The sequence below is a fragment of the Podarcis filfolensis genome, assembly GCF_964270895.1.
Source record: "Podarcis filfolensis genome assembly, chromosome: 3".
Classification (NCBI taxonomy): Eukaryota; Metazoa; Chordata; class Lepidosauria; order Squamata; family Lacertidae; genus Podarcis; species Podarcis filfolensis.
In genome coordinates, this window is record NC_139606.1 from 19572391 (window position 1) to 19595994 (window position 23604).

A 23604-nucleotide genomic window follows, 5' to 3' on the forward strand; every position below is an offset into this window, starting at 1 on the left:
CCTCAGTTTGAAATTGATTTGCACTGCAGCCTTATGCATATCTGTACAGTTGAATGGGGCTTGCATCCGCCCACCTGCAAGTATTGCAACACCCCATTGCAATACCATAATGCTCCACCTTAATCCTGCATTATGGATTTTGCAACCCAATCCTATGCGTGTTGGGACCCGATCCTATGCATTTAGTCTCCTGCATTTACTGTCACCTCCAAGTACGCATAGGATCACAGTCTTCGTTTGTTAACTTGCAATACAGACCTTTACATTTCTACTCTGAAGTAAGTTCCACTTAGTTCCATGGGGCTTACTGGGACGTGGATACAGGACTGTTGCCTTTATCTGTTAAAGTTAAGACCACATTTAAATTAAAGCTGTGCTTCTCGAAACCAAGGTCATTAACAGATTCAGTGTCTACAAAACAATACCAGATAGTAGCCGCGTAAGGTCTGGACAGAAATCACGGGCTTTGCTAAAAGCATTTTTAACAGAGGGAGTGAAAAGGTCACCCAGCCATGTTTGCCTGTAAAATGCCAATTTATTTTAATACTTAAAAAAAAAAAAACACGCACGCACACAAATAAATCCAGTGATAAATGTTCATTATCAAGAATCAGCATAAAGTGCCAAATAGCAATAACTTTAACCAAAAACATATTGGAATGTCTCATTATTATTATTTACACTGCTAAGGAGGGTGGGAAAGACAACTGGGGATAAAACTCTCAGGCTGAGATTTGTCAAATACCCCCCACCCCACCCCATCAATTCCATTCACTCCCCATCCAGACACATGCTAACTTGAAAGTACTACTAAGACCATACTGGGCACAGCAGTCACTTTGATTTATTATTGTCAACTTTTGCCCACTTTCGGTGTTTTTGTGTTTGGCTTTGTTTAAATAAATCCACCAGCTACAAACCACTCCCAAGGCACTAGACCACAAACAAACAAACAAACAGAAACCCCAGGATGTTTGCCACAGTGTGCAGGAAGGAAACCCACTGATGGGAAGACTTGGGTGTTAAAAATCTGTAGAGGAACAGCAAGATCCATTACATGGGAGGGTCATTTGCTTCCTTTCAAACACAGAGTTTATCAGTGATCTTCCTTCTCATCTCAGCAGTGCCTAAAACATGAAGCTGATTTCTCTTTAACCATCTTCTGGATTTCCTCTTTGGAAGTATGATGAATGATAAGCCTTTTAAACAGTCACACACAAGCATACAGAAAGGATAAGAATTTTAAAAATTAAAGAAAAGCAAAAACTTCAGGAAGCTACTTTGGGTGTTGTTTGCCTCGTAACACAATGGAAATTCCTCTCTCCAATACTTGAGCACCACCTTTTGACGTAAAGTTTAGCAGAGTCGTGCAAGGTTTATACTCCTCTGTGTAACTCGGAAGCACCCAGGTTTTTGGGAAGGCTGGCTGCGTTTGTATGCGGAGAGGGGTTGAGTTTTTCTTTTCTTAACAAATTTAAAATTAATAGTGTTCAGTGCTCCACAACGTCACTGTCAAGAATTTGGTCTAAATTTCGGAATGCCGGGTGTGGGGTGAAGTTCATGGGGGCTAGAAGCTTCAGCATTTCATTTTCGAAGGTTTAAGTTCCTTTACTTGTGTGTGAAGTGTCTTGTGAACAGCTAGAGTCCTGGATTGGCAAAATCCTTTCCCACATTCTTGGCACTTAAAGGGCTTTTCTTTAGAGTGGATATATCTGGGGAGAGAAAATAAGAGAGAAAGAGAGAGAGAGATTTCAGATTTGATCAGATGACCAACATACACTTCTGTCTTAGCTTGCTACAATGTACAGGTGGAAGGTCAAAGTTTTGGTGAAAGTTCTCAAAGGAGAACAATGATATGCAAAGAAAAATCTAATAGCAGGGCATATGGATCTGGAAATTCCACTTTGAGCCTCCTGTGTGCTTCTGTATACCATGGAGAATTCTGTAAATCATGGATAATTCAGTACATGGAAGTTTTCCCATTCACATTAATATATAGTTTTTCTCCATGTTCAAAGGGAGATGCAGTTGGAGGCATCTTCTCCATTGAACTGAATGGGATCAAACACAACCAGAGCTCCCTTGCCTACAGGAGATAATTGGACTGAAACGCTCAGCTGCAATTTAGCACACAATAATTGCACACAGCTTCCAATGATTTCAATGGACTTGGGATGTACATCCTATATTTAACTGAAGTAAGTCCTGTTGTGTTCAGCGGGGCTTACTTTCAGGGAAATGTACGTCTGGTTAAACCCTAAAAAAGCACACGATCTATAACTATATTTTAGTTTGTGCCCCTTGAGTTGAAATCCCTGGTTTGTACATGGACTATCCAGTTAGCCTTGGATAAAGGGAGATGAACCATGGGAAATCTGTGTTCAGATCTCCAAATACTTTTCTTTTTATCCAAAAACAGAGCTCCAGATTTGATCAAAGCAGCAGTGATGAGAGAAAGGGATTGAAAACCACTATTAGCTCCACTGCAGAAAACATACAGGCATCTGCCCCCGGTGTAAGATGAGAACCATCGTAAACTTACAGTTCACCTTAACTAAATGCATTGTTATAGAGCTTCTGTAGCAGGGCAGTCTATAAATTAAATAAGTAGAGCTTCAGTCCTATGGGATCTATTACTGGGTGTTGCAGTTTCTTTTCTTTTTTTTTAAGTTCTTCAGAAGTTCACTCATGCTTCCCTGCACAAAATAATTGTCAGCAATAAAACAGAGGGGGAAAACAATTGTTAGGAAAGTCCTGAAACACTGAAAGTAGAATGAATATGATGTTTTGGAATGAATATGGTGTATAGGGGGGTATGATCCTTTCAGAGGACAGAGAGACTGTCCCATTGAGGAATTTGCCATGAATCTAGGTTGGTACCTTGGCACATACTGGTATTTACACTGCTCATTTAAACTGGCTTGAAACCGGTTTAACTGTCACAGCTTCTTCTAGAGAATTGTAGTTAGCATAATTTGTTAGGGTGCTGATCAGGGGTTTTATTAGGTAAGGTCAAAAGCCCCCAGGGCCTGATCCTTTTACCCTGGGGTCTCAGATCTCTTGTTCCTATTTTACATTATGCTTCCAGGGCTGTGGCAAACTGCAATTCTGGTGAGACCCCCCTCTATTTGCCCAGAAACCTCAAAGTACACCTATGCATAGAAATTAGCATACACAAATTCTTGCTGCCATCTGCCCTGAGACTTTTAAGTTGTCAGGGACACTTCTGCAGCTGAGACTTTCTCTGATGTCCCTACCGTGTTCGGAGTTCCTTGGCTGAGAGACACAACAGTATGAAATCATTAAATAGGTAGCATGTTTTTATTACAAATAACTGTAAGTGATGGAATCAGTACCAGGTGGGGACTGATTTTATTATAAATGAGATTTTTGCTTATTTTTCTCCACTACCTGCTTTGATTCGAGCGATGAGCATGCCAAACCTACATATAATATCTGAATAAATAAGACTATTTGCAGACTAAGATTGCAGTCCTAGTAATCAAGAACTGAGTCTAGCTGGGCATTAGACTGCTAAAACTTTTCATGTCCCTGTTCGTGAGTTGCCCTAAAAAATTCTCACTGTGCAAAAATAGAGGGAAAGAACATTGCATATACATCACAGAAAGTTCTAAACAAATAAATGCCCTGATCCACAAAAGAGCTATCTAAGTCTATCAGTATTTAAGCATCTTCCTTCATTATTTAATCCCAAATGGGACTAAACTCACAATCCAGTAAATCCCATTGAACTCAATGGAACGTGCTTCCACAAAAATGTGAACAAGACTGGGCTAAAAAGGATTTCAGCTGAAATACGTGGCTTCATTTAGGCTGTGGGTAGACTTGGAATCCAAGTGAGCTTGTTATTCATGAAAAGTGTAAATGCACACTCATTTTATCTCGTATAATTAGTAGATAGAAAGGGTTGGGGCTCTAAGACAATAGAAGAGCACATAATATTGAGGTTCAACCCTCAACATCTGCAGCTGTTAGAAGGATCTTAAGTTGGTGTGCTTGGAGAGACCTCTGTCTGAGGCAGTGGAGAGGGCTTCTGCCAACCAAAGTAGGCAATATATTGTGATAGGTAGACCATTGGTCTGACTTGGTACACACAAAGCCCTTCCTATGTTCATGAGGACCTTTGCCACTGCTATCAACTTCTGTTGGTTTTCCCTTGCATAAGCAGTTATCTGTACATCTGTGTGTAGGAAGGCCATTGTCCCTTCTTGAGATTGCCATCTCATGTGGGGAAGAATAGGGTAGTGCTTGTGGACCCTCCATGCATTGGAGAAGGTCTGAAGCTATATGCATGTTGGCTCCTTACATGGTTTAGAACCCTGATTGCGTGGCAAGTCATGTGATAGTCACTAAAGGAGATGACCAAATAAGGCTTCTGTCAAGGGCATCAGATATCAGGACCTAGGACCTATCAAGCCTATTAGCATCTCCATTGGTCCTCCTACCACACTCTACAGCAGGGATACCCAATGCGGCACCCTCAATATCTCCTATCATTCCTGGTCATTGGCAATGCTGGCTGGGGCTGATGGGAGCTGAAGTCCAATGACATCAGGAGGGCACAACGTTGGCTAACCCTGCTCCACATCATTCAATCATGTATTCAGGTGCAAAAGATCCACACGTATCAGTGAGGTATGCTTATCTGCATGATGCACTGGTGAATCAGCTCTAGCTTGTCATTTAACAGCCCAATCCGATTCACGTCTGCCCAGAGGTAAATTCCATTGCGTTTAGATGAGGCTTACTCCCAGATTCATAGGACTGCAGGCTGCATCAGCAGTGCTCACACTTGGGAAGGGAAAAAATCATCAAGTATAATTTTGGCAATGAATCATCTCCTGGTGCTTTCTTTTCCTCCTGCCCCTGACAGGGTTTCCCTCACCTGGGATCTGATCCAGGAAGTGAAACGTTAGCTGTGCAGGGCGGGGAGCCTCAGGAAGAGGAGTTTAAGGAATGAATGTTTGTTGACCACCATGACATTCTCCATGGGGATTGTGGATGCAACCCCTGGTCATCTGCTCAGAAAACAGCCTTCTAGCCAACATCAATGGTACAACCCTGACGCAGGTGAACTTTGGTGAAATAATGTTATGCAATTATGAAACCCAAAAAACTCAATAAATGCATTTTCTGCATAAGAAAGAGAATATGAGATCCTTCACACAGATCATTACTCGCTTGGGCATGACAGTAGGAAACAGGGTGTAATAGTAGAGCAGGTGTTGATTGTGGTTCTCCAGGCCATGAACCCTTTTCCCAGGTCACACCTCTCACTTGCTTCATTTCATCTCCCAAGTGTTTTTTGCCTGGCTGAAATGTATCATTGAACTCTTGCTTGCCTGGACGGGAGGTAGAGAGAGGTGTGTGTATCTACACTTGTTCTGCCTAACTTTTCCCTGCTGGCATGTGGCCCCAGATAGGTTGCCCCAAATGGAATGTAGCCCTCAAGGTGAAAAATAGTTCCCAACCTTGCAGTAGAGGATGGAATATGTCACATTACAGATCTGTTACTTAGCTGAAATTTCAGCTGGGAAACGTTTTTGGATTTTCCAGCTCTGCCTGAAGGAGCGTCTCCACCGCCATTGTTCAGCCCAGAAACTGAGGTCCATCTCCAAGGGCCTTCTGGTGGTTCCCTCTCTGAGAGAAGTGAAGCTACAAGGAACCAGGCAGAGGGCCTTCTCAGCAGTGGCGCCCGCACTGTGGAATGCCCTCCCATCAAGGAGATAAAGAACTGCACAACCTTTAGAAGGCATCTGAAAGCAGCCCTGTATTGGGAAGTTTTTTATGTTTGATGTTTTATTATGTTTTTATATGTGTTGGAAGCCGCCCAGAGTGGCTAGATGGTCAGGGTATTATTATTATTATTATTATTATTATTATTATTATTATTACTATTAGCAGCAGCAGCATTAAAGTCACAATGGAGAGTCACTATTAAGCATATCCAAGTGTTACCTGATGTGTAATGGACATTTTTTACTGAAGTAGCACCATCTCATTTGTCTGAGATAACAGTTATGCATGACATATAACTGGGTATAGCTACTAGATGAGACACTGTAATTGTTGGCAGTTAAGATGGGCTTCAGGAGACAGATCCATTAAACACTCAGGCCTACCTGTGATCCCTCAGGTGATCTTGTCTTCTGAAGGCCTTGTGGCAAATGTCACATGTGTATGGCCTTTCGTCCGTGTGGGTTCTTTCGTGGATCAAAAGGTTGTACGACTTGGTGAAGTGCCTGCCGCAGAATTTGCACACAAATTCCTTCTTGGTTTTGGAAGGTAACCTCCCCCGCGTGGGTTTCTTCTCCGGTGAAAGCTTGGTCACCTCGAGCAAGGAGCCCAGGCCCGGAGGGGAGCCTTGGCTATCGATCTGTCCCAGTTTCGAGTGGTCCTCCTGAGTGGCTGCCACAGCGAGATTGGCAAAGTCAAATCGGGGCTTGGCTTTGAGCGGCATGTTGGCAGCTTCGTGTTTGGGATGGATGACATGCGGGAAGAGAGGGAAGGCGGGCAGCTGGAACCTGGCATCCACCAGGCTGGCCACGCCGGGCACTTTGGCGAAGGACGAACGAGGCAAATGCATGGCCGGGTAGCCCAGGGTCCACTGGTGAAGATGAACGGCGTGGAGGGCGCTGAAGCCATAAAGGTTGGGCAGATGTTCCGAAGGCACGGCGGGCAGGCCATTGAAAGCTTGCAGGAAGGAATAGTTGGTGAGCTGGAGGGAAGGGTGGATGGGCACTGGAGCTGGCAAAGTCTTGCTACCCATGATAGCAGAGAAGCCTGGCAGCAAAGGCAAGTGCCTGTAAGAGAGAAAGAAGGGAGTGGGGAAACACACACACAAACGTGTCTGATTACTGGATGGAACAAATAAAGCTGTGAATCTGAAAGACCCTTGTTCAAATTTCACCTCTACCATGAAATCACCAGAGGGGGTCATAGACAAGCTTCTCTCTCAGACTCAGCCACCCACCCCCATCTACAACTACATGGTATTCCAAGGATACCAGTGGGATAGCCCATAGTTGGTAGAGCATGAGACTCTAAATGTCAGGGTCATGTGGGTTGGAGCCCCACGTTGGGCAAAAGATTTCTGACTTGCAAGGGGTTCGACAAGATGCAGGGGTGCCAACTTGAATAAAGTATTGGGGGCCCCAGGTAAGCCCCATTCTGCATAATTGATCATGTGCCTGGATAGCTCAGTGGGTTAGAGGGAGGCGCTTACAAAGCCAAGGTTGCAGGTTTGTTCCCCGTATGGGGCAGATGCATATTCCTGCATTTCAGATGATCCTCAGGCTCCCTTCCAACTCTACAATTCTATTATTCTATGACATGGCACCCTCACACCATTTGAATGGCAATGCCCATCAACTTTGGGAGGGCAGCCCCCCTCAGATATTTTATTGGGAGGGCAGAAGGGACCTCGGCCCCCTAGGAGTTGGTTCCTATGACAAGATGACTCTTGTGGTCACAACTTTGCAATTCTATGAATGCATGTGAAGCGCTCTGAACATTTGTAAGTGCTATACAAGCATTGTGTACAGTGGTACCTCGTGTTACAGACACTTCAGGTTACAGACACTTCAGGTTACAGACTCAGAAATAGTACCTCGGGTTAAAAACAGGATGAGAACAGAAATCGCGTGCCAGCAGCAGCGGGAGGCCCCATTAGCTAAAGTGGTACCTCAGGTTAAGAACAGTTTCAGGTTAAGAACGGACCTCCAGAACGAATTAAGTTATTAACCAGAGGTACCACTGTATTCTTATTTGTCTTTTAAATGATTTATTTAAAGTATAAAATGCATGCAAGAATGTTTCCTGTCCCAAGTAGAAAGTAAGGATGGGCAGAAACTAAGAGAGGTGGGGGGGGGGGAGTCCTCAACAGTGGGCAATGAACAAGATGAGATCTTTGTAGAAACCACTGGTACTCTCAGCTGTGGCTCCAATTCACATGAAGCTGCTGTTTGCTACTAAATGTATCATGATGGGCATCAGACCCTGTGCTACCCATTGGGAAGGGGGAGGGAAAGACAGGAGATTTGAGAGGCAAAGAACTGGTGTCCCCAAATGTTTTTGCCACATTAATAATTGTCAGGAAGAAAACCCCTTCTGGAAGTTGATATGGATAGGTGTGCCCCTAATTTCTTGATGGTAGAACTTCTGCTACTCTTTAGCCACCAAAATTAGCTTCCTCTTGCGTAATTTAACAAGAGCTGAGTCTTATACTGAATGTAACTAAGAGACTCTATGATTTGGGGGGGGGGAGTGCATGTTCTTTTGTAATTCAGTAAAATCTTTAATAAAAAATATTTTCCCCAAAAAACACAAGAGCCACTCAGCTTCTCAAGGGACACCATCGATACAGAGGCAACATCACAAAAATGCCTTGTTTCTTGGTCATACCAGGGGTTGATGGAACTGCTTTTTATTTATTGTATCATCCCCTAAACCGCGCATAGCAACACGCAGGCTGTGTTCCCATTGGCCCTAGGACCTTTGGACGCAACCCAATCCTAACAGACGCGCTGCAAACCCGCCAACGCCCCTTGGCCGCACCCAAGAAGGTGAGAGTCCAGTTTGGTTTTGGAGATCAGGCAGCGCGAGGTCCGTGTCGCTGCTGGCGAGAAGACCTGGAAGGCCTGGACCTTCATTCAGGCAGGAAATCCCCCGCTTTGCTCGCGGCTTCTCTGCCCTCTCCTCTGCTCCCCGCTCCGCTTCAACTCTGACCTCCAATTTGCTTCGGAAAGCAGAGTACAAGGATTTAACATAGCTGACTTCAAAGCTCTGCGTCGGGGCCCCCTCCTTCCCTCGCCTCGTCCATTGCTACAAAACGAGACAAAAATCCCACACACCCCATTAGGGGTGCCAATTTGAATAAAAGGGGGGGGGGGACAAGCCCCACCCCGCATAATCGATTACATAGGAGCCAACTGCCAGGGGCCGAGGCATAGCTGTCAACTTTTCCCTTTTCTTTCGAGGAAACCTACTCGGAATAAGGGAATCTCCCTTTTAAAAAAGGGAAACGTTGGCAGCTATGGGCCGAGGGGGCTCCGGACCCCCCAAAAAAATATTTGAGGGGGCTGGGCCATAGCCAGGATTTATTTTAGGGGCAGGCATTGTGTTGGGGGGGGCAGAACCGAGTTATCTGCGATGCGGTTGGTCTGTTAGTTAAGTTTTTTTATTTATTTACTTGATTTAGGGGGGCAGCTGCCCACCCACCACGCCCATGGACGACGCTCCCCAGAGTTGATGGTCATTGCCATTTAAATAGTTGCGTTATGTGATTGATTATCGGGGCGGGATTTATCGGGCCCCCACGCAGTATTTTATTAAAGATTGCACATCACGCGGTACACACCATTTGATTGGCAATGCCCATCAACTTGGGGGGCGGACCCCTCAAATATTTTACTGGGGGAGCGAAGACGCCCATGGCCCCTAGGAGTTGGCTCTTATGCACTCCATTCCTTAGGGGTGAACAGGAGCCGTCTAAGCAGGGAATGGGACCTCGCAACCCTAATGCACGCCCAGGAGGAAGTCAGCGCTCCTTGCCGCTACTTCGATAGGCGCCTCCTTACCTCCTGTTAAGTCTCCATGGGATGGCAGCTGATAGCAATGGTAAATTAAGAACTGTCGCCTTAGACCAGAGCGAGAGGAAATTTAGAGGAGTTTTCTAGGCTGTTGGACGGCCCTAGGGATCGAGCCGCGTGCACAAAGCGAGGAGAACGACCCGTGCGCCCTTGTGTTTGAGACATAGGAGTTAACTCCCTGGGACTAAGGCCATGGGCGTAGCCAGGATTTTCTTGAGGGGGGTCAGACTTTTGTTAGGGGGGCAGAACCGAGGTCCCTTCGCCCCCCCCAATAAAATATGTGAGGGGGCCGCCCCCCAAAGTTGATGGGCATTGCTTTTCAAATGGGGTGCGTGCACCACATCTTGCGATCAATTGTTCCGGCAGGACTTACCTGTCCCTCCCCAAATTTTTTTTTACTCAAGTTGGCACCCCTGATTTCGGATCAGCTATAAAAGCTAGAGAGTGGGGGAAGCAGGAGTTTTAAGCCAAGGCTGTACTTTTCAGTCTCATTTCTCCAGCAGAAGGAGATGGCGGGATGGGGGAGAATGACTGTACTAAAATACTAAATAAAACCTGCAAATGATCGGACTTTTTATGCACGTTGTTGAAATCCAGGGCCCAATGGTCACGGAGGTTATTGACACACACACCTGCGGGGGGTCATTTAATAGGCGCGCTCGGCCCTCGGATTAAAGCCTGCAGCGTGTTTTAGGATAGGGGCAAAAGACTTGGGTAGATTCGGGGACTGGGGTCAGAACTGCACTCGCAGGACAAAACGCTGCCCTTCGCTTTCAAAGTGAGAGGTTGATTTCGATTTCCATCAATCAACTAGCGCCTAAGAAGCGTTCTCCGTGCGGCGGAATGGTTAGGTTTGCAAAGGTCGCTGACGGCCTCGGCAAGCTGTCCTTTAACCAGTTATGCCGGAGTTCAGATGCTTAAGGATCTGGAGCCTGATCCAGAAAAAATCAACCCCTTCTAAAGTCTTGCAGATTTCTGCGAGATTTAAAACACGTGCATTAAGGCTGCAGCTGAAAACGTACCGTATTTCGGCGATAATTGTGCGGGAGTGCCTGTACTTTCCGTGCTTGGGGAAATAAAACAGCCCCCCAAATATGTTATAATTGCATTTACATGGGGCTTGGTTCTTATTTACGATCGTTGCACATGTTTGGGTTTAGACCTTGCTACTTATTCTGAGCCCGCGGCAGATTAACGGCTGCTGCAAAGCTGCGACCTTTTACTTCTGAGTAAACATGCTGGGGATCGCGCTGCGCGAGCCCACGACGCAGCGCAAAGTTGCAACCAGAGAGACCATTTGCCTCTGCTCAGCGCTCAACGAGTTCCTTTTATAGTTTGCATTTGACGTAACGGTGACGCGTAGCCTTGCCCTGTGACGTCACGTCCATGCTCCGCCACGGGTCCTTGGAAAGCTCTTGCCAAACAAAATAAAAGAAATGTGGAGGGGGGGGGATTTTGAAGCCTCTCGATCGAAAATTATTGTTGCTAAGTTTGATGTTTAAGTTTGCTTCCCCCCACAAACACACCCAAAGCGACAGCGAAACAAGAGCGCGCGCGCACCAAACTGCTGCAAAAGAGGAGCGAAGCGAAAGCGCAGCGATTGTTCACGAGCAGCTGAGATGGGATGGATCAGACGCGAAGCCGAGAAGATTAAAGGGCGACGCGCTGTTTGTCTGGCGGTTCTGCTGTTCACGGATCTTCTCACTAAATATCTGCCCTGAGTCCACCTTTCACACCACTTTACATAAATCAGCCTTAAGAAAAGGCGGGGGGGGGGAGGGAGAAGGAAAAAGGAAAGTCTACAGAAATTCCATCGCACTGACCCAGAATAAACGAGTGTGACATTTGGCCAAGATTTGCCTTTTCTAATTGGATAAATTTGGTATACCGGTCGATTAAAACACACACGCTGCAACCTCCCCACCCCCACCCCCTCAGTTAAATTTAACTGTTTAAGGACCAGGGTGCTGTGTTTTTTAAAAGGTCTCCCCCTCAATTTTTTTTTTTAAAATTCTTCGCATCCACAGCCGCTTATTACCAAGAGATACTGATCAAACTCCTTATGTTTAGGCCACTTTTGAAATAGAGCCGGGCAGCTGACACGGGGATGGATCCCGTTCCTTTTCAGACAAGACGATAAAAGCAGATTTCCTAAACACCGTTTGCAAGGAAGTACCATGTCTCGTGAAATCAATAGGACACTTCTGAACAAGTGCTTTTAGCGTCAGAAATGGCATATTCTTCAAGGAACGAACACGTTGGACCCGTTCGCGTTCCTCCTCCTGAGCGTGTGAATCTGTGCAGGGTCCAATGGGAAGATTCACTGCGATCGGAAATCGTGCCTCAGTATTTTGGTTTACAGGCTTATTTTGAAGGCTTGGTGGTGGGCGATTTATGGAATGCAGTTTAATTTGGAAGGTGGAGAGAAATCTCTGCTACGGCATATCCCCATGTACTTTAAGTCTTGCCATGTGTAAATATTTAAAATCCGATTCACAGCCCAGCAAAGTCCTTGTATTTTATTTAAACACGTGTATTCATCCTGATTCTTTTACTAAGAATTAAGGCTCCAATCCTAGGATTATGCTCCACTAAAAACAGTTGCCTTGCTTCCGTATGTCTGTGTGTTTAAGGTACGGATTTCCCAGCATATTATTATTATTATTATTATTATTATTATTATTAACTGTCAACGTGCTTAAGCATGCACCCTTCAGTTTTCAGAACTGATTTTTTTTTAATCGTTTTAAATCCAAGGACTGTGGTTTAACCGGATGGATCTGTTACTCGTAAATCTAGCCCTGAAAGAGAATGTCGCGCTGGGGCAAGTGTGTGTGTGTGTGTGTGTGTGTGTGTGTGTGTGTAAGTGTAAGAGAGAGAGAAAGAGTGGAGAGGGAGATAACTTTCAAAGTTTTAAGTCACACCAATCGAATAAGAAGCGGCCTTTCACCGGTTCTCCTGAAAGGAAGAGGGAAGAAAAGAAAAATCGTGATTCATAATAGCATCCATTGTGCTAATGATTTTGGTCGCTAGAAGCAGTTTAGCTTAAAAACAAAGGGGAGCGGAGAGAGAGAAAGAGAGAGGATTCGGGTTGTTACAAGTTTGCTGGCCTTGGTCCAGATCTGTAAGTTACACTTTTCCTCTGTTACAACCGAGGGAAAAGACAGAGAAAGGGGACGAGCAGCTTGGGGGGGGGAGCGAGTGGCGGGACCCTTTTAGGACATCAAAGCCAACGATTCTCTGGAGGTCTGCAGTGACACTCACCCCCCCCCTTGCGCTCTACTTTGCTCCCCACCGCAGAGCCGGTTGATCCTTTTATTTCGGTGTCACCTCCACCTTTCAATTCTGCTTCATGTCAACAGATCTTTATCGGCTCCCCACCCCCTCTTCCCCTAAATGAGAAGAGTCTGGGAGTTCTCAACCACCTTTCCGCTGCCCTCGGTGGCAATAAACAGAGTCCCGTTTAAAATAATATTTCTTTCTTTTTTAAAAAAAAAAATTCAGGAGGCACGTCTCGTTGGGTAAATTGAAGCAGCTACTCGGGGACTAACAGCTTTGGGGGTTGCTTGGTTGTTTTCAATCAAGCGGTATGTAGGTTTTGTGAAACAAATAAATGCGCAGTAGGCTAACCAAAGATAAAACCTTCCCTGCTACACACACACACACACACACACACACACACAGGACTGAGACTGCAACCTCAAACACGCCTGGGAGCAGCAAGTAAGCCCTTTTGGACACAACGAAACTTGATGTATTACAGTATTTTAATATTTTTTTGGAAGCCGCCCAGAGTGGCTGGGGAGGCCCAGCCAGATGGGCGGGGTATAAATAATAAATTATTATTATTATTATTATTACTACGGAGGAAGCGTGCGGAGTAAGCAGTCGCGCAATCCCATCTGCGGCGCTTTGCTTGGAGGGTAAGAATGGGCGCAGCCAGGATTTATCTTAGGCGGGCAGAACTTCAGTTAGTTAGGTATTTTTATTTATGGGGGGCAACTGCCCCTCCCCCCCCCTAGGCCCATGGGAACAAACCCCCCCCCCCGGACTCAAGCGAAACTTACTTCCTAGGTAACCTGCCGTATAGGCCCATGCCCCAAACCAGCGAAAAGCCTTGCATGCGCCTCAGGCGACTCAACTGAGGTTAAGACGACGTATTCTTTTCTGACTAGAGTCCCCTTTCAAGGGGGAAGACGGGCCCCATAGATTTCAACGCAGGCGAAAGTCTATGGTCAAACTTCCCTGGACCGGCAAACCCATTGGCTCCATCCTAAACACGTTTACAGTTTGATCCCAGCGCTGATTTACTCCGTGAAATCCTTCCGTCCTATCGCTTTCTGTGTGGGATCGCTTCCGACCAGTTTCTACGCTTCGGACTGAAGTGCTAGACGTGAGCTCCCCCCACCTACAACCTTGCTAGATAAGCGTGCTTAGGATCGCGGTCCCGCAGCGCAATCCAACCTATGCATGCTCACTCAGAATCGATAGTCCCGTTTGCTCTCCGGTAAGTGGGTCTAACATCACCATCCCAGACGTATCTGCTCAAAATTAAGGAGGCCCCTTGAGTTCAATGAGGCTTACTCCCAGGCATAGGCGTAGCCATAATTTTTGTGTGTGGAGGGGAGGACCCACGTGATGGGTCAGTTAGTTATTTCTATTGTTTTATTGATCTGAGGGGGCAGTTGCCCCCTCCCCCCCCCCGCTACGCAGGGGGTATAGGATTAAAGCCGAAGCCGTCCGTCCGAAGTGTTACATTCTACCAAGTCTTACTCAGAGCAGACCCTCTGAAATTAATGAAGACTCAATTGACCCCCAGGGGGACCAACGAATAAAACATTGGGGGGCCCAGGTAAGCCCCGCCCCGCATAATCGATCGCATGATGCAGTGCACATTTGAATAGCAAGGCCCATCAGCTTGGGGTGGGGGAGATATCCCTCGAATCTTTTATTGGGGAGGCCAAAAACCCCTCGGCCCCTAGGAGTTTGCTTCTTTGTTGACCACCGGCCTGAGTTTCTCCTTACAACCCAATTCCAGCTGGGACCCTAAGCAGGGTTACTTGGAAGTAAGTCCTTTGAATTAAATTTAGTTATTAAAACACACCCACCCCAATAGGTATATAACAGGTTGCAAACCAAGCCAGATCCACGCAGGCTTTGTCTCAAAGGACTTGCTTCCAAACGGATGTCACCACCGGGATGCGAAAGGAAGCCCACTGGAATCTACAGAGAAGGAGGGGTGCCAATCTTACCCTGTAAATTCGGGCTGTAAGTCCACCCGCATCTTGATCCTCTCAATAGCAACCAAATCCCTGCGCTTCCAAAGGAACTTTGCGCGCCAAGGCAAGAAAGGTTTGTCTACATTCGGAGTTTAGCCCGGATTTGGGCCGAGTGGAACCTGTTGCGCAACATCTGCGCTGCAACCCTGTGGAAACGCAGAGTTTCCTTTCTCGCCCCTCCCCAAGCCCCCTTCAGCCGTTGCTTTCTGTCCGCCTCAAGCTTATGAGGAACGGAGGAGCATCCCTGGTGTAACTTAACAAGGGGGTCGGGGCTGTTTTAGGGGAGCTCTCGTTTGTAAATCAAGTCACTTTCCGGCTTTAAAATAAAAATAAAAATTGCGAGGATGTTTGGGAGGGGGGAATTGAGAAAAACGCTGGTGCAGAAAGATGCCCCCTTTACTCGGTAAAACATAACCCTCTTTTCCTTTCCAGAGCGTCGGCGGATGCAAAGGCGCACTCGAACGACTGGAAACTGCTTCACAGAATTGTGGGGTCGGAAGGGACCCGAGGGTCATCTAGCCCAACCCCCCTGCAATGCAGGAATATTTTGCCCAAGGTGGGGCTCGAACCCTCGACCCAAGATTAGGAGTCTCATGCTCTACCGACTGAGCGATCCCATTTATTTCATGAAAATGTAATTGCGGTGCATTTGTCCATTGGCGTCACTTCGATCTGTAACTGCCTGTATTTGAGAGAAGAGAGGCCATCTCTCTTTGACTCAGCGCCCTAGTCCTCACACGGTAGTAGATAGATAGATACCTTCTCTCCTCCTGTGAGGCTGGGAGCTGAGCGAGCAGGCCTGGCCGCTCTGTTTCTTCACCCCTGCCACCCTTTTTGCTGTAACTTTGTTGATTTGGGCTGCAATTTCCACGCTCCGCAGCTAGCAGAGGCCTGAGGCAGGTGGGAGCTAACTCTCACCCAAGCTGGCGAAGGCTGCCTTGGAGTCTCCATACGCTTTGCAGGTGATCAGACGTAACACCTGCCTGGAACGTTGCTTGCCTGGGACTTAATTTTAGGCTTCAGCAGCAAACAGGGAAAAAATGCCAAATGTTCTTTAAAAAGAAGGCACAGGCATAGGCATTTTTATGGCATTGTAGGACCAGCTTCAGGAGTAAGTGAATTAGAATATAATAAATAATAATAATATTAGGGAGGAGGAGGAGTCCAAAGCGGTCTTCACCACCGACATACTGCTCTATCTGTGGCTTGCCAGGCCACGGTTCTTACTTAGTGCGCTACTCCCGTACAACTCCGATCTTATGATGCATGCTGACTCCGAAGTTGTGTTCAGCCATAGCATTGCAGCCTTACCGTCCTATCACGAGGTGTTCCAAATCAGGCCCGAGGTTTGCATCTTAAAGGCTGCCCATCCTAACTCTACTTACCTGGGAGTAAGCCCCGCTGAATTCAAAAGGAGTTACTTCTTCGCTAGCATCGCAAGGCGCCAGTAACATCCTTTATGAGTTAAGATAAGATAGACTGCAACAAGCAATGGAGTGTTACTCGTTGGAGGCAATAAGCTCGCTGACTTTCAAAGCAAACTGTCTCTTGAAACCAGAGGTCTTGTCAAAGAAGGAAAGCCTAGCAGAAAGAGGGTTTCAAGGTGGCTGGGAGTTCAAGCGGCGGTAAGTTCCGCCGACATCCATCAAAGGCCTTTCCAAACTCACTCTATCCATATAGAATTATAGAGTTGGAAGGGGTTCCGGGGGGTCATCTAGTCCAACCCCTTGCAGTGCAGGAATCTCAGCACGCGGTGTCCTCCGCTCCAGCTATACTCTGCTCAACGGATTTACGCACTGAGATCAATTCAGGCCTCGGGAAGACTCTGCCCTTTTGGAACTGCCAATCCATATCAGCCTAAGGCACTATGTTTTGGAAATAGTAGTGGAAATCGCATTTTTCTAAGCTTCCTCGCTGGGGCGAGGAAGTCTTTTCCCAAGGGCGAAAACCTCGCGCTGCCATTCTTGTCTCAGGACGGCAGTGAAACTCTCCCCTTAATTTTATGGTCATCTTGTGGTTAGTTTGTTTTTTAAAGTTTAAGCCTGAATTATCCACGCGCCTGGCGTATCTATTTTTTTTTCCAACGGCGGGGGGGGGGGGGGAGAGAGGATATTTGCAGATGAAATACTCGACTCATAAATAACATGTTGGGCTCTTTTCGCCCCCCCCCCCCAATTAGTTCCACATGCAGAAATGGCCGAGGTAAATTAAGTTGCTGGCTTTTCGAATGATAAAATCCAAGCAGTCAAAACTCGCGCTCGCCTCTCCATTCGCGATGCCACAGGCGTCGCGAGCAAAGCCCACGGTCAGCTCAGCTATAGGATTCCAACGCGTTGGGAGTGGACAGAACTCTATGGAGGTGCTGCGTCTGGGTGCGCGCGCGGGGGGGGGTTATCTATTTATGCTCAGTTTTTTTGTTTTGACCGTTTTACAAGAAGCGAAAAATAAAAAGCTCCTCCTGCTCCAGATCCTCTAGGCCCTTGAAGCCGAGCGATCCTATAACCACGTGCAATTCATCTTAATGGGCTCTATCTCTGGGTAGCTATGTCTAGGATAGCAATGCCTTAAATAACGATTGCAACCTTATTAAAAACAAGCACAAACACATGGGAGCACCCGCCATTCATCCAAAACACAAGACAATCTCTATTAAATAAGATTTTTGTTTTTCATTTTATAAAGGATTGGGGTCGTTTTATTATCTAACAAGGTTGTTATGAGAAACCTTCCTATTTCCTCCTGCCCGCTTGCGTTCAGTTTGTAGGATCCTCGGGGCAGGGGGTGCGTCGTGCGCCTTTCTATTATGTCACCTACGAAAAACGCTCACCGCGCTAAATTAAAAAAAAAAAAAGTCGTTTCAGACGAACACGTGAAGGAGATCCCACGGATTTCCTTCCCCAAGCCAGGGTGCCTGGAGCAGCAACCCGGCCAGAACTAGAAAATAAACCGTCTCCCCTTAAACTCTCGAAGCTGGAGGGACACTGCTCGTTCGTTCGTTCTCTCCCCCGCGCCCCCTTCCATTGCTGCGAGCAGCGCAGGAGGAAATCGAGCGTGGCCTCTACCTGTGTTGAGGAAACAAAACAGGAAAGGGGAATTGGCGTGGCCGGCGGGCGGGCGACTCTCCCGGCTCCAGCCGCGCGGAGCATTCCGCTTTCTGCAAAGGGTGCGACGGGATCTCCTCAAACGGAGTTATGTACGGCTCTAATTGAGCGTGAACGAGTTAATTGCGTCCCTTAATGAGCGCTGGAAGGACTCCAGCGGCCTCTGCGCCTTTGCCTGGCGGAGCCGAGCTAAACAGGCTTCGTTAATTTCTTGCTTTCCTTTTTTTTAAAAAAAAAAAAAAATAAGAATCACGTTTTATCGTGCAATCGGTGCTGACAAGCCCCGCGGACGCCCTCGCAGTTGTTTGCTCACACACCAGAAATCAACCCCTTCCCCTCTCCTTCCCCCCTCCTTGCACCCCCCCCACACACACCTAAGCTTTGAATACTACAGATCGCCAGGATCAAGTGTTCACAACAGCCGTTTGAAATCGCTCCTACTGTCAAGCGGCGGCAGTTATGAGCTGCGAAACAATTCTGGGACAGTGGTCTCTCTCTCTCTCTCTCTCTCACACACACACACACACACACACCCTCCTACACAGAGGAAATAATGGGGCGCTAAAATCTTAAAAGGTATCCTTGTGGCTAATGGAGGGAGGAAAGCAAAAGAGCAAACCAACAAACTGCTTTTTGAGCCACCTCTGTCCCTCTCTTCGACATCCCATTATAGTGTTTGCGCGCAGTGCATAGCTTACAAGACAAATTTTTTAAAAGCGCAAGTCAGTCCTAAATTACTGTGCCAGTAGCATTACCACACTGGGGAATCTGGTTTGGGGAGTGAAAAGGAAGACCAGGGATTAGAGGCTGCCATCCTAAACACAGCTGGATTTACTTCTGAGTAAACGTGGTTAGGATCGGGCTGCTGATGTCATGCATGGGAATTCTCTCTCCCTCCCCCCCATCACCACCACAACCCCTGGCCTAAACTACATGACTTTGCAGCAACTTCCATTGGAGGAATATAACGCACTGTGGATTGCTCATGTTTACTCAGAGAGAAACCCCATCGATATTAAACGGGATTCACCCTGGAGTAAACGCGCATCGCAACCCCGATGGTCTGCTAAACTGTAATAAAATCCTACGAAATAAAAAGTATTCCGTTCTGGACGGCGCTTTTGCTAATTGCAATAAGGAACCGCATTCTAGGACAGCTAATGGCGACTGATAAAATAATAATAATAATAATAATAATAATAATAATAATAATAATAATAATAGCAGCAGCTGATTGAGGAAATAAATAATGGCTGGGGGCAGGGAAGCAGAAGGAATGCCAAAGTCTTTCAACAGTCTTCGCTTTCCTCGATCCAAAATATACATTGTTCCTGGATAATGCCTGAGGCTGAAGATGCTGACTTTCCCTCCCTCGATCACATTACTTGGAAGCTGAGCGCTACTGGAAGTGGATCCCGCTGACTCGAAATAATCATTTCAGGTCATCGAGATGGCAACGAATCTATACAATTTTCGGACATCTACTACTTCTGCCTGTCTCCCCCAGCCCCAAACACATTATTTACACACTAATTCTGAAAAGAGACTGAATTATTCTCACAAAGGAAGCTACTTCCCCCTCCAAAACAAAACAAAAACCCCTGCACCTCTTTCAACATGCAGACAGACATAGACGGGCGCTTTCGGTGCCAACGTTGCGCAAAGAGAGATCTGTCTGTGGGTCGATTTAAATCAGCCAGTTCGCTCGAAGTACTTCTGTTTATTTAACCAGCTGATATTCACAACACAGAGTATTTCGGATTAGTTCGGCTCTCCTAAATCTGGCAGTGAAAACGGATATGAAAAACACGTAAACCCGAAGAGCTGCTGAAAAACTCCTGCAGGCCTGGCGACCCCGGGTGAATAACACGGACAGCCATCTCTTGCGTGGCAACGAGAGCAACACCCGAAGTTTCTATCCGTTTACGATTCGCTACTGGTTAAATAAACTGGAAAGAAAGAGAGCTGCATTCGAAATGAATGGGAGTCTCTTTCCCTTCAAGAGGGTTAGGATGAAAAGCCTTTAAAATGGGAAGGTTACGAAGTTTTCAAAGCAGGTAAGGTGTAAGAGACAGGCCCACAGAGCAATACTAATACAGAGACAGACCTGATCTGAGATGGATCAGAAGAGAACCCAGTGAAACCGAAACTTCTTGCCTCGCTATACCCCTAACATTTACACACGCATTTCTCCAGTCGATTGCGAGATCCGCCATTGCATTTAAAAGTTCAGCCTTGCACGCCCTTTCAAGGGAGCCTTGCTGGGAAGGAAACTCCGCTGAAATTGGCGGGGATCGAGCGCGATTCTGAAATCGCAACTCCACGAGAACCTACTTTAAGGTGATCTCGTGGAGAATTTTCAAGTAAGGGTGCAACCCTGTGCACATTCTCCGAAAGACTCAACACTTCCCAGTTAAATATGCCCAGGGTGAGACTACATACCTGATGCAGAGACATCGCCCCAAATTACAGCAATGCCAACGAGTTGTGGCTGTGGTTTATATAGCAAGCAAAGTGAAGGATATAGAAATTCCCCCTTGTACTATCCAACGGCTCAGAAATCTCTGCGTACTCTCACATATATACACCAGTCCTAATTTCCTTTTGGAAGTATGCCCCCTTGATTTCGGCTGAACTCGTTTCCAAATATGCTATCTGCTTAGCACCCAACCGTTTCCCCCTCCACCTATGCGCAGGCAAGTAGGTACATCCCATATCACGCCCAAAGACGATGGTTTGTTGTTGTTGTTTTGCTATAGTCCTCAGTGGGCTATGAATAGCAGGCGTCAGCGAGTGATCGCGCAAACACACACACAAAATCGTACCCACCCACGCATAATTACGCTTGGTAGCAAAAACATACCGGGCTCTGGTGCGCGTGGAACTGCCAGGGTTTAGTAAAATCAGCAGCCCGACCCTTAAGCGTATTGGCACTGCGATCCTAGAAACAGATCTGGAAGGACGAATTCCCGACCTGCCTTCTGAGGAAACACGTTAAGGATCGGGGTCTTAAAAAAACAAAAAGTATGCCAGGCTCAGCAGACATAAGTTCCTCCTGGAACCAACGGGAGGAACTTCTGATAATATCGCGCGTTTAGGATGAGGACGAGGGCTCGGGTCGCCTCGTGGCCCTTGTCTGAGCGCCTATCTCGGATAACAAGCCGGATCGCCTAGGCGGGACTCGCTTGCACTTAATCCACATGTTTAGGATCGCATCCTGGTGACATCCGTCTCCCCGTGGGACTTTTATTGCCCAGTTCGCCCTAGAAGCGTGGATAGTTCAGGAACAAACTCCTATCTCTGAACGCAACGAGGCTAACTTCCCGCCAGGTTTAGGATTGCAGCCTTGTGGGGTTAGAGAGGACCAATTCTGCCAAGGGGAAGAAGGGGCATAGGAACTGCAGGGTGGGCTGCTAACTGCTGGGACGCCTGCCTTAGTCGGACAGCTTAGCAGCTGGCGCCGAAGTAGGCAGACCGTGCTCTGCGTCTGCAAGAAGATCCGAGCATCTTGGTAGCTCAGAGTTTATCTGGGGGGCGGAACCAGACGGCCTAACTGAACTCCGCGAACTTCACAACAGGACCTGAATCTCGTGAAGCGACCGGAGAATGAGGGCAGGGGACACCCAGCCAGAAAAGAGGTTTTTTTGGGGGGTGGGGGTGGAAGCGCCAGGCAAATCTAAATATTTACCTAATCCCGATCTTCGCTCCACCGCCGGCAGATGGTTCAAGATCCTCCGTGGGCGAAACTGCACAGCTTCAAAGTTGGGCAAAGTGGTGCTGCCCGCGCCGGGCCGGGCCCTCGGCTCGCCTGCTCTCCCGCTGGCCCGCGGCAGATCCGGTGGAAGGGGCGGAGAGGCGGGCGGGCGGGCGGAGGAGCGCACCAGGTAGCGGAGAGCCTCTCTGCGCCGCGCTCTTTCTTTCGGTTGGCTTGGAAGGGCTGCAGGCAAAAGCGCCTTGGAGCAAGGCGAACGCCGACTGAGCGGATCCCTTCCCTCGGCCGCCTCCTTATTTCAACCCCCTCTCCCCCGCCCCCCCTCGCCTTCCCCACCCCTGGGCATGCGCACTGGAATGGGGGGAAAGTTTCTAACTGGGAAACTCTGACTTCGGCCGCTCGGCTCCCGGATACGGAGCAACCAACGCGCTCCGCCTTCGCTCCAGTGGCATCCCTCGCTGCCTCCACACCACGCTCGCACCTCGAACAAGCCTTGGCAGAGAGTCAAGACGAGCCCCAGGGCAGCCGAGTCTGGGAGACAACTAGGGCGCTAAGCTCTTAAGTGATCTCCCGGGAATGGAGAGAGTGGTCGCTCCGATCTCCCATCTTAGGCTCAGAGCTTTGGCGGAGCTTTCTCCAACAGATCGCGGCTGCGCTCAAGCTTAGCAGGATCCACTGCTTGGTTGGTTGGGGTGGGGGGTGGGGGGAACACCAGAGATTCCGTGCTTCTGTATCCTCGATTTGAACCGGACTACTTTGGAGTAAACTGGATATGTGCGGTAGTTATCCAGTCTCCGCTCCAGAAATCGACTGATGCTTGTGGAGTAAGCTTTTTTAAAAAACCCTCCCACTTACAGATCTCCCGTGGAATCCGGTGGATCCACATCTCCAAGAGGGTCATCCATAGTAGCCCCGGATCCTAGCTGGCATTCAGGACCCACCCTTTCCTTTTTCCCGCAGATCCCATTCCAGGGGGCATCTTCACTTCCCATTCCACCCCATAATAATGACCCCACACAGTCGGAGCTCATTCTGATCAGGAGTTGATCCTGGATCGCCGACCTGCATCTTCTGGTCTGGGTGGGCACGACAGATGCCTGCCTCTCTGGGATGAATCAATAGATTTCAAGCCAGGTTCAGAAAACTGAGTATCCTGTGAATCAAGCTACCCACCTCAGATTCCTAAAAGGGTGATTTGGGCTTCAATCCACACTCGCAAAGGCTTCAGACAATCCAGGCGAAGCCCGGCAGCCGGGCGTAGGGGGTGGAGAACGGTGAACCTCCTCCCAGCGCTCCCGGTTTTCGCCTCGATTTAGCTCGGCGTCTGCAGAGGGCAAAACGGCCTTTCCGAACAAGGTAGCGTCTCTCAACTAATAGGGAGGTGAAGACAGATCCGTCCCGATAAGACCAGCTGGGGTTTCAGCCCCGGCAGATCCTGCTTAGTGTCATCTAGTGCCTGCCACCGTTTGAAAACCGCTTCAAATTGCCCGTTTTACAAGCGGGGGCGCTGGGCTGATTCCAAAGGCACCGACGGGGTCAGAGGAACATAAGCGAGAGGCGAGGACTAGAAGAATTGCGCGGCTGCTCCTAGTTGCGCAGTGACAGGAGCGCACCTTAATCGGAGCGCTCAGCGAGCCAGCTGATGTCCCGGTCCATTTGCCCTGTTAACTTGGCAGTCAGTTCCCAAGGAGCAAACTTGAGGCTTTCTTTTTTCCGAGCTGGGGCTCCCGGCTGCGCCTTCGAGGCAAGCGCCGCTTAATTCCGCGGCACTTAACTCCAGAAAAGGAGGCACAGAATCGGGCTCATCGCTTCTGTTAAGAAAGAAGGATAGCGGATCACTTTCGTAGGAAGTGGGTAAGAAAATCAAACAAACGAACCTCGACGGGAACCAACAGCGACGG

At 47.8% G+C, this 23604-nt stretch overlaps 1 protein-coding gene across 2 annotated transcripts; it reads right to left on the reverse strand.

The window, feature by feature from the left end:
* Positions 1 to 582: 582 nt before the first annotated feature.
* OSR1 (odd-skipped related transcription factor 1) lies at positions 583 to 23078 on the reverse strand. Of its 2 annotated transcripts, none has more exons than XM_083607437.1 (3): positions 21680 to 23078; positions 6144 to 6824; positions 583 to 1712 (listed from the first exon to the last, which is right to left on the reverse strand). In XM_083607437.1, the coding sequence occupies exons 2-3, from the start codon at positions 6788 to 6790 to the stop codon at positions 1577 to 1579; spliced, it is 783 nt and encodes a 260-aa protein (XP_083463563.1). In that variant the 5' UTR covers positions 6791 to 6824; positions 21680 to 23078; the 3' UTR covers positions 583 to 1576. The 2 variants fall into 2 exon arrangements, with proteins under 2 accessions (XP_083463563.1, XP_083463564.1); XM_083607438.1 differs by lacking the exon at positions 21680 to 23078 and adding an exon at positions 20855 to 20967.
* Between the last annotated feature and the right edge of the window lie 526 nt (positions 23079 to 23604).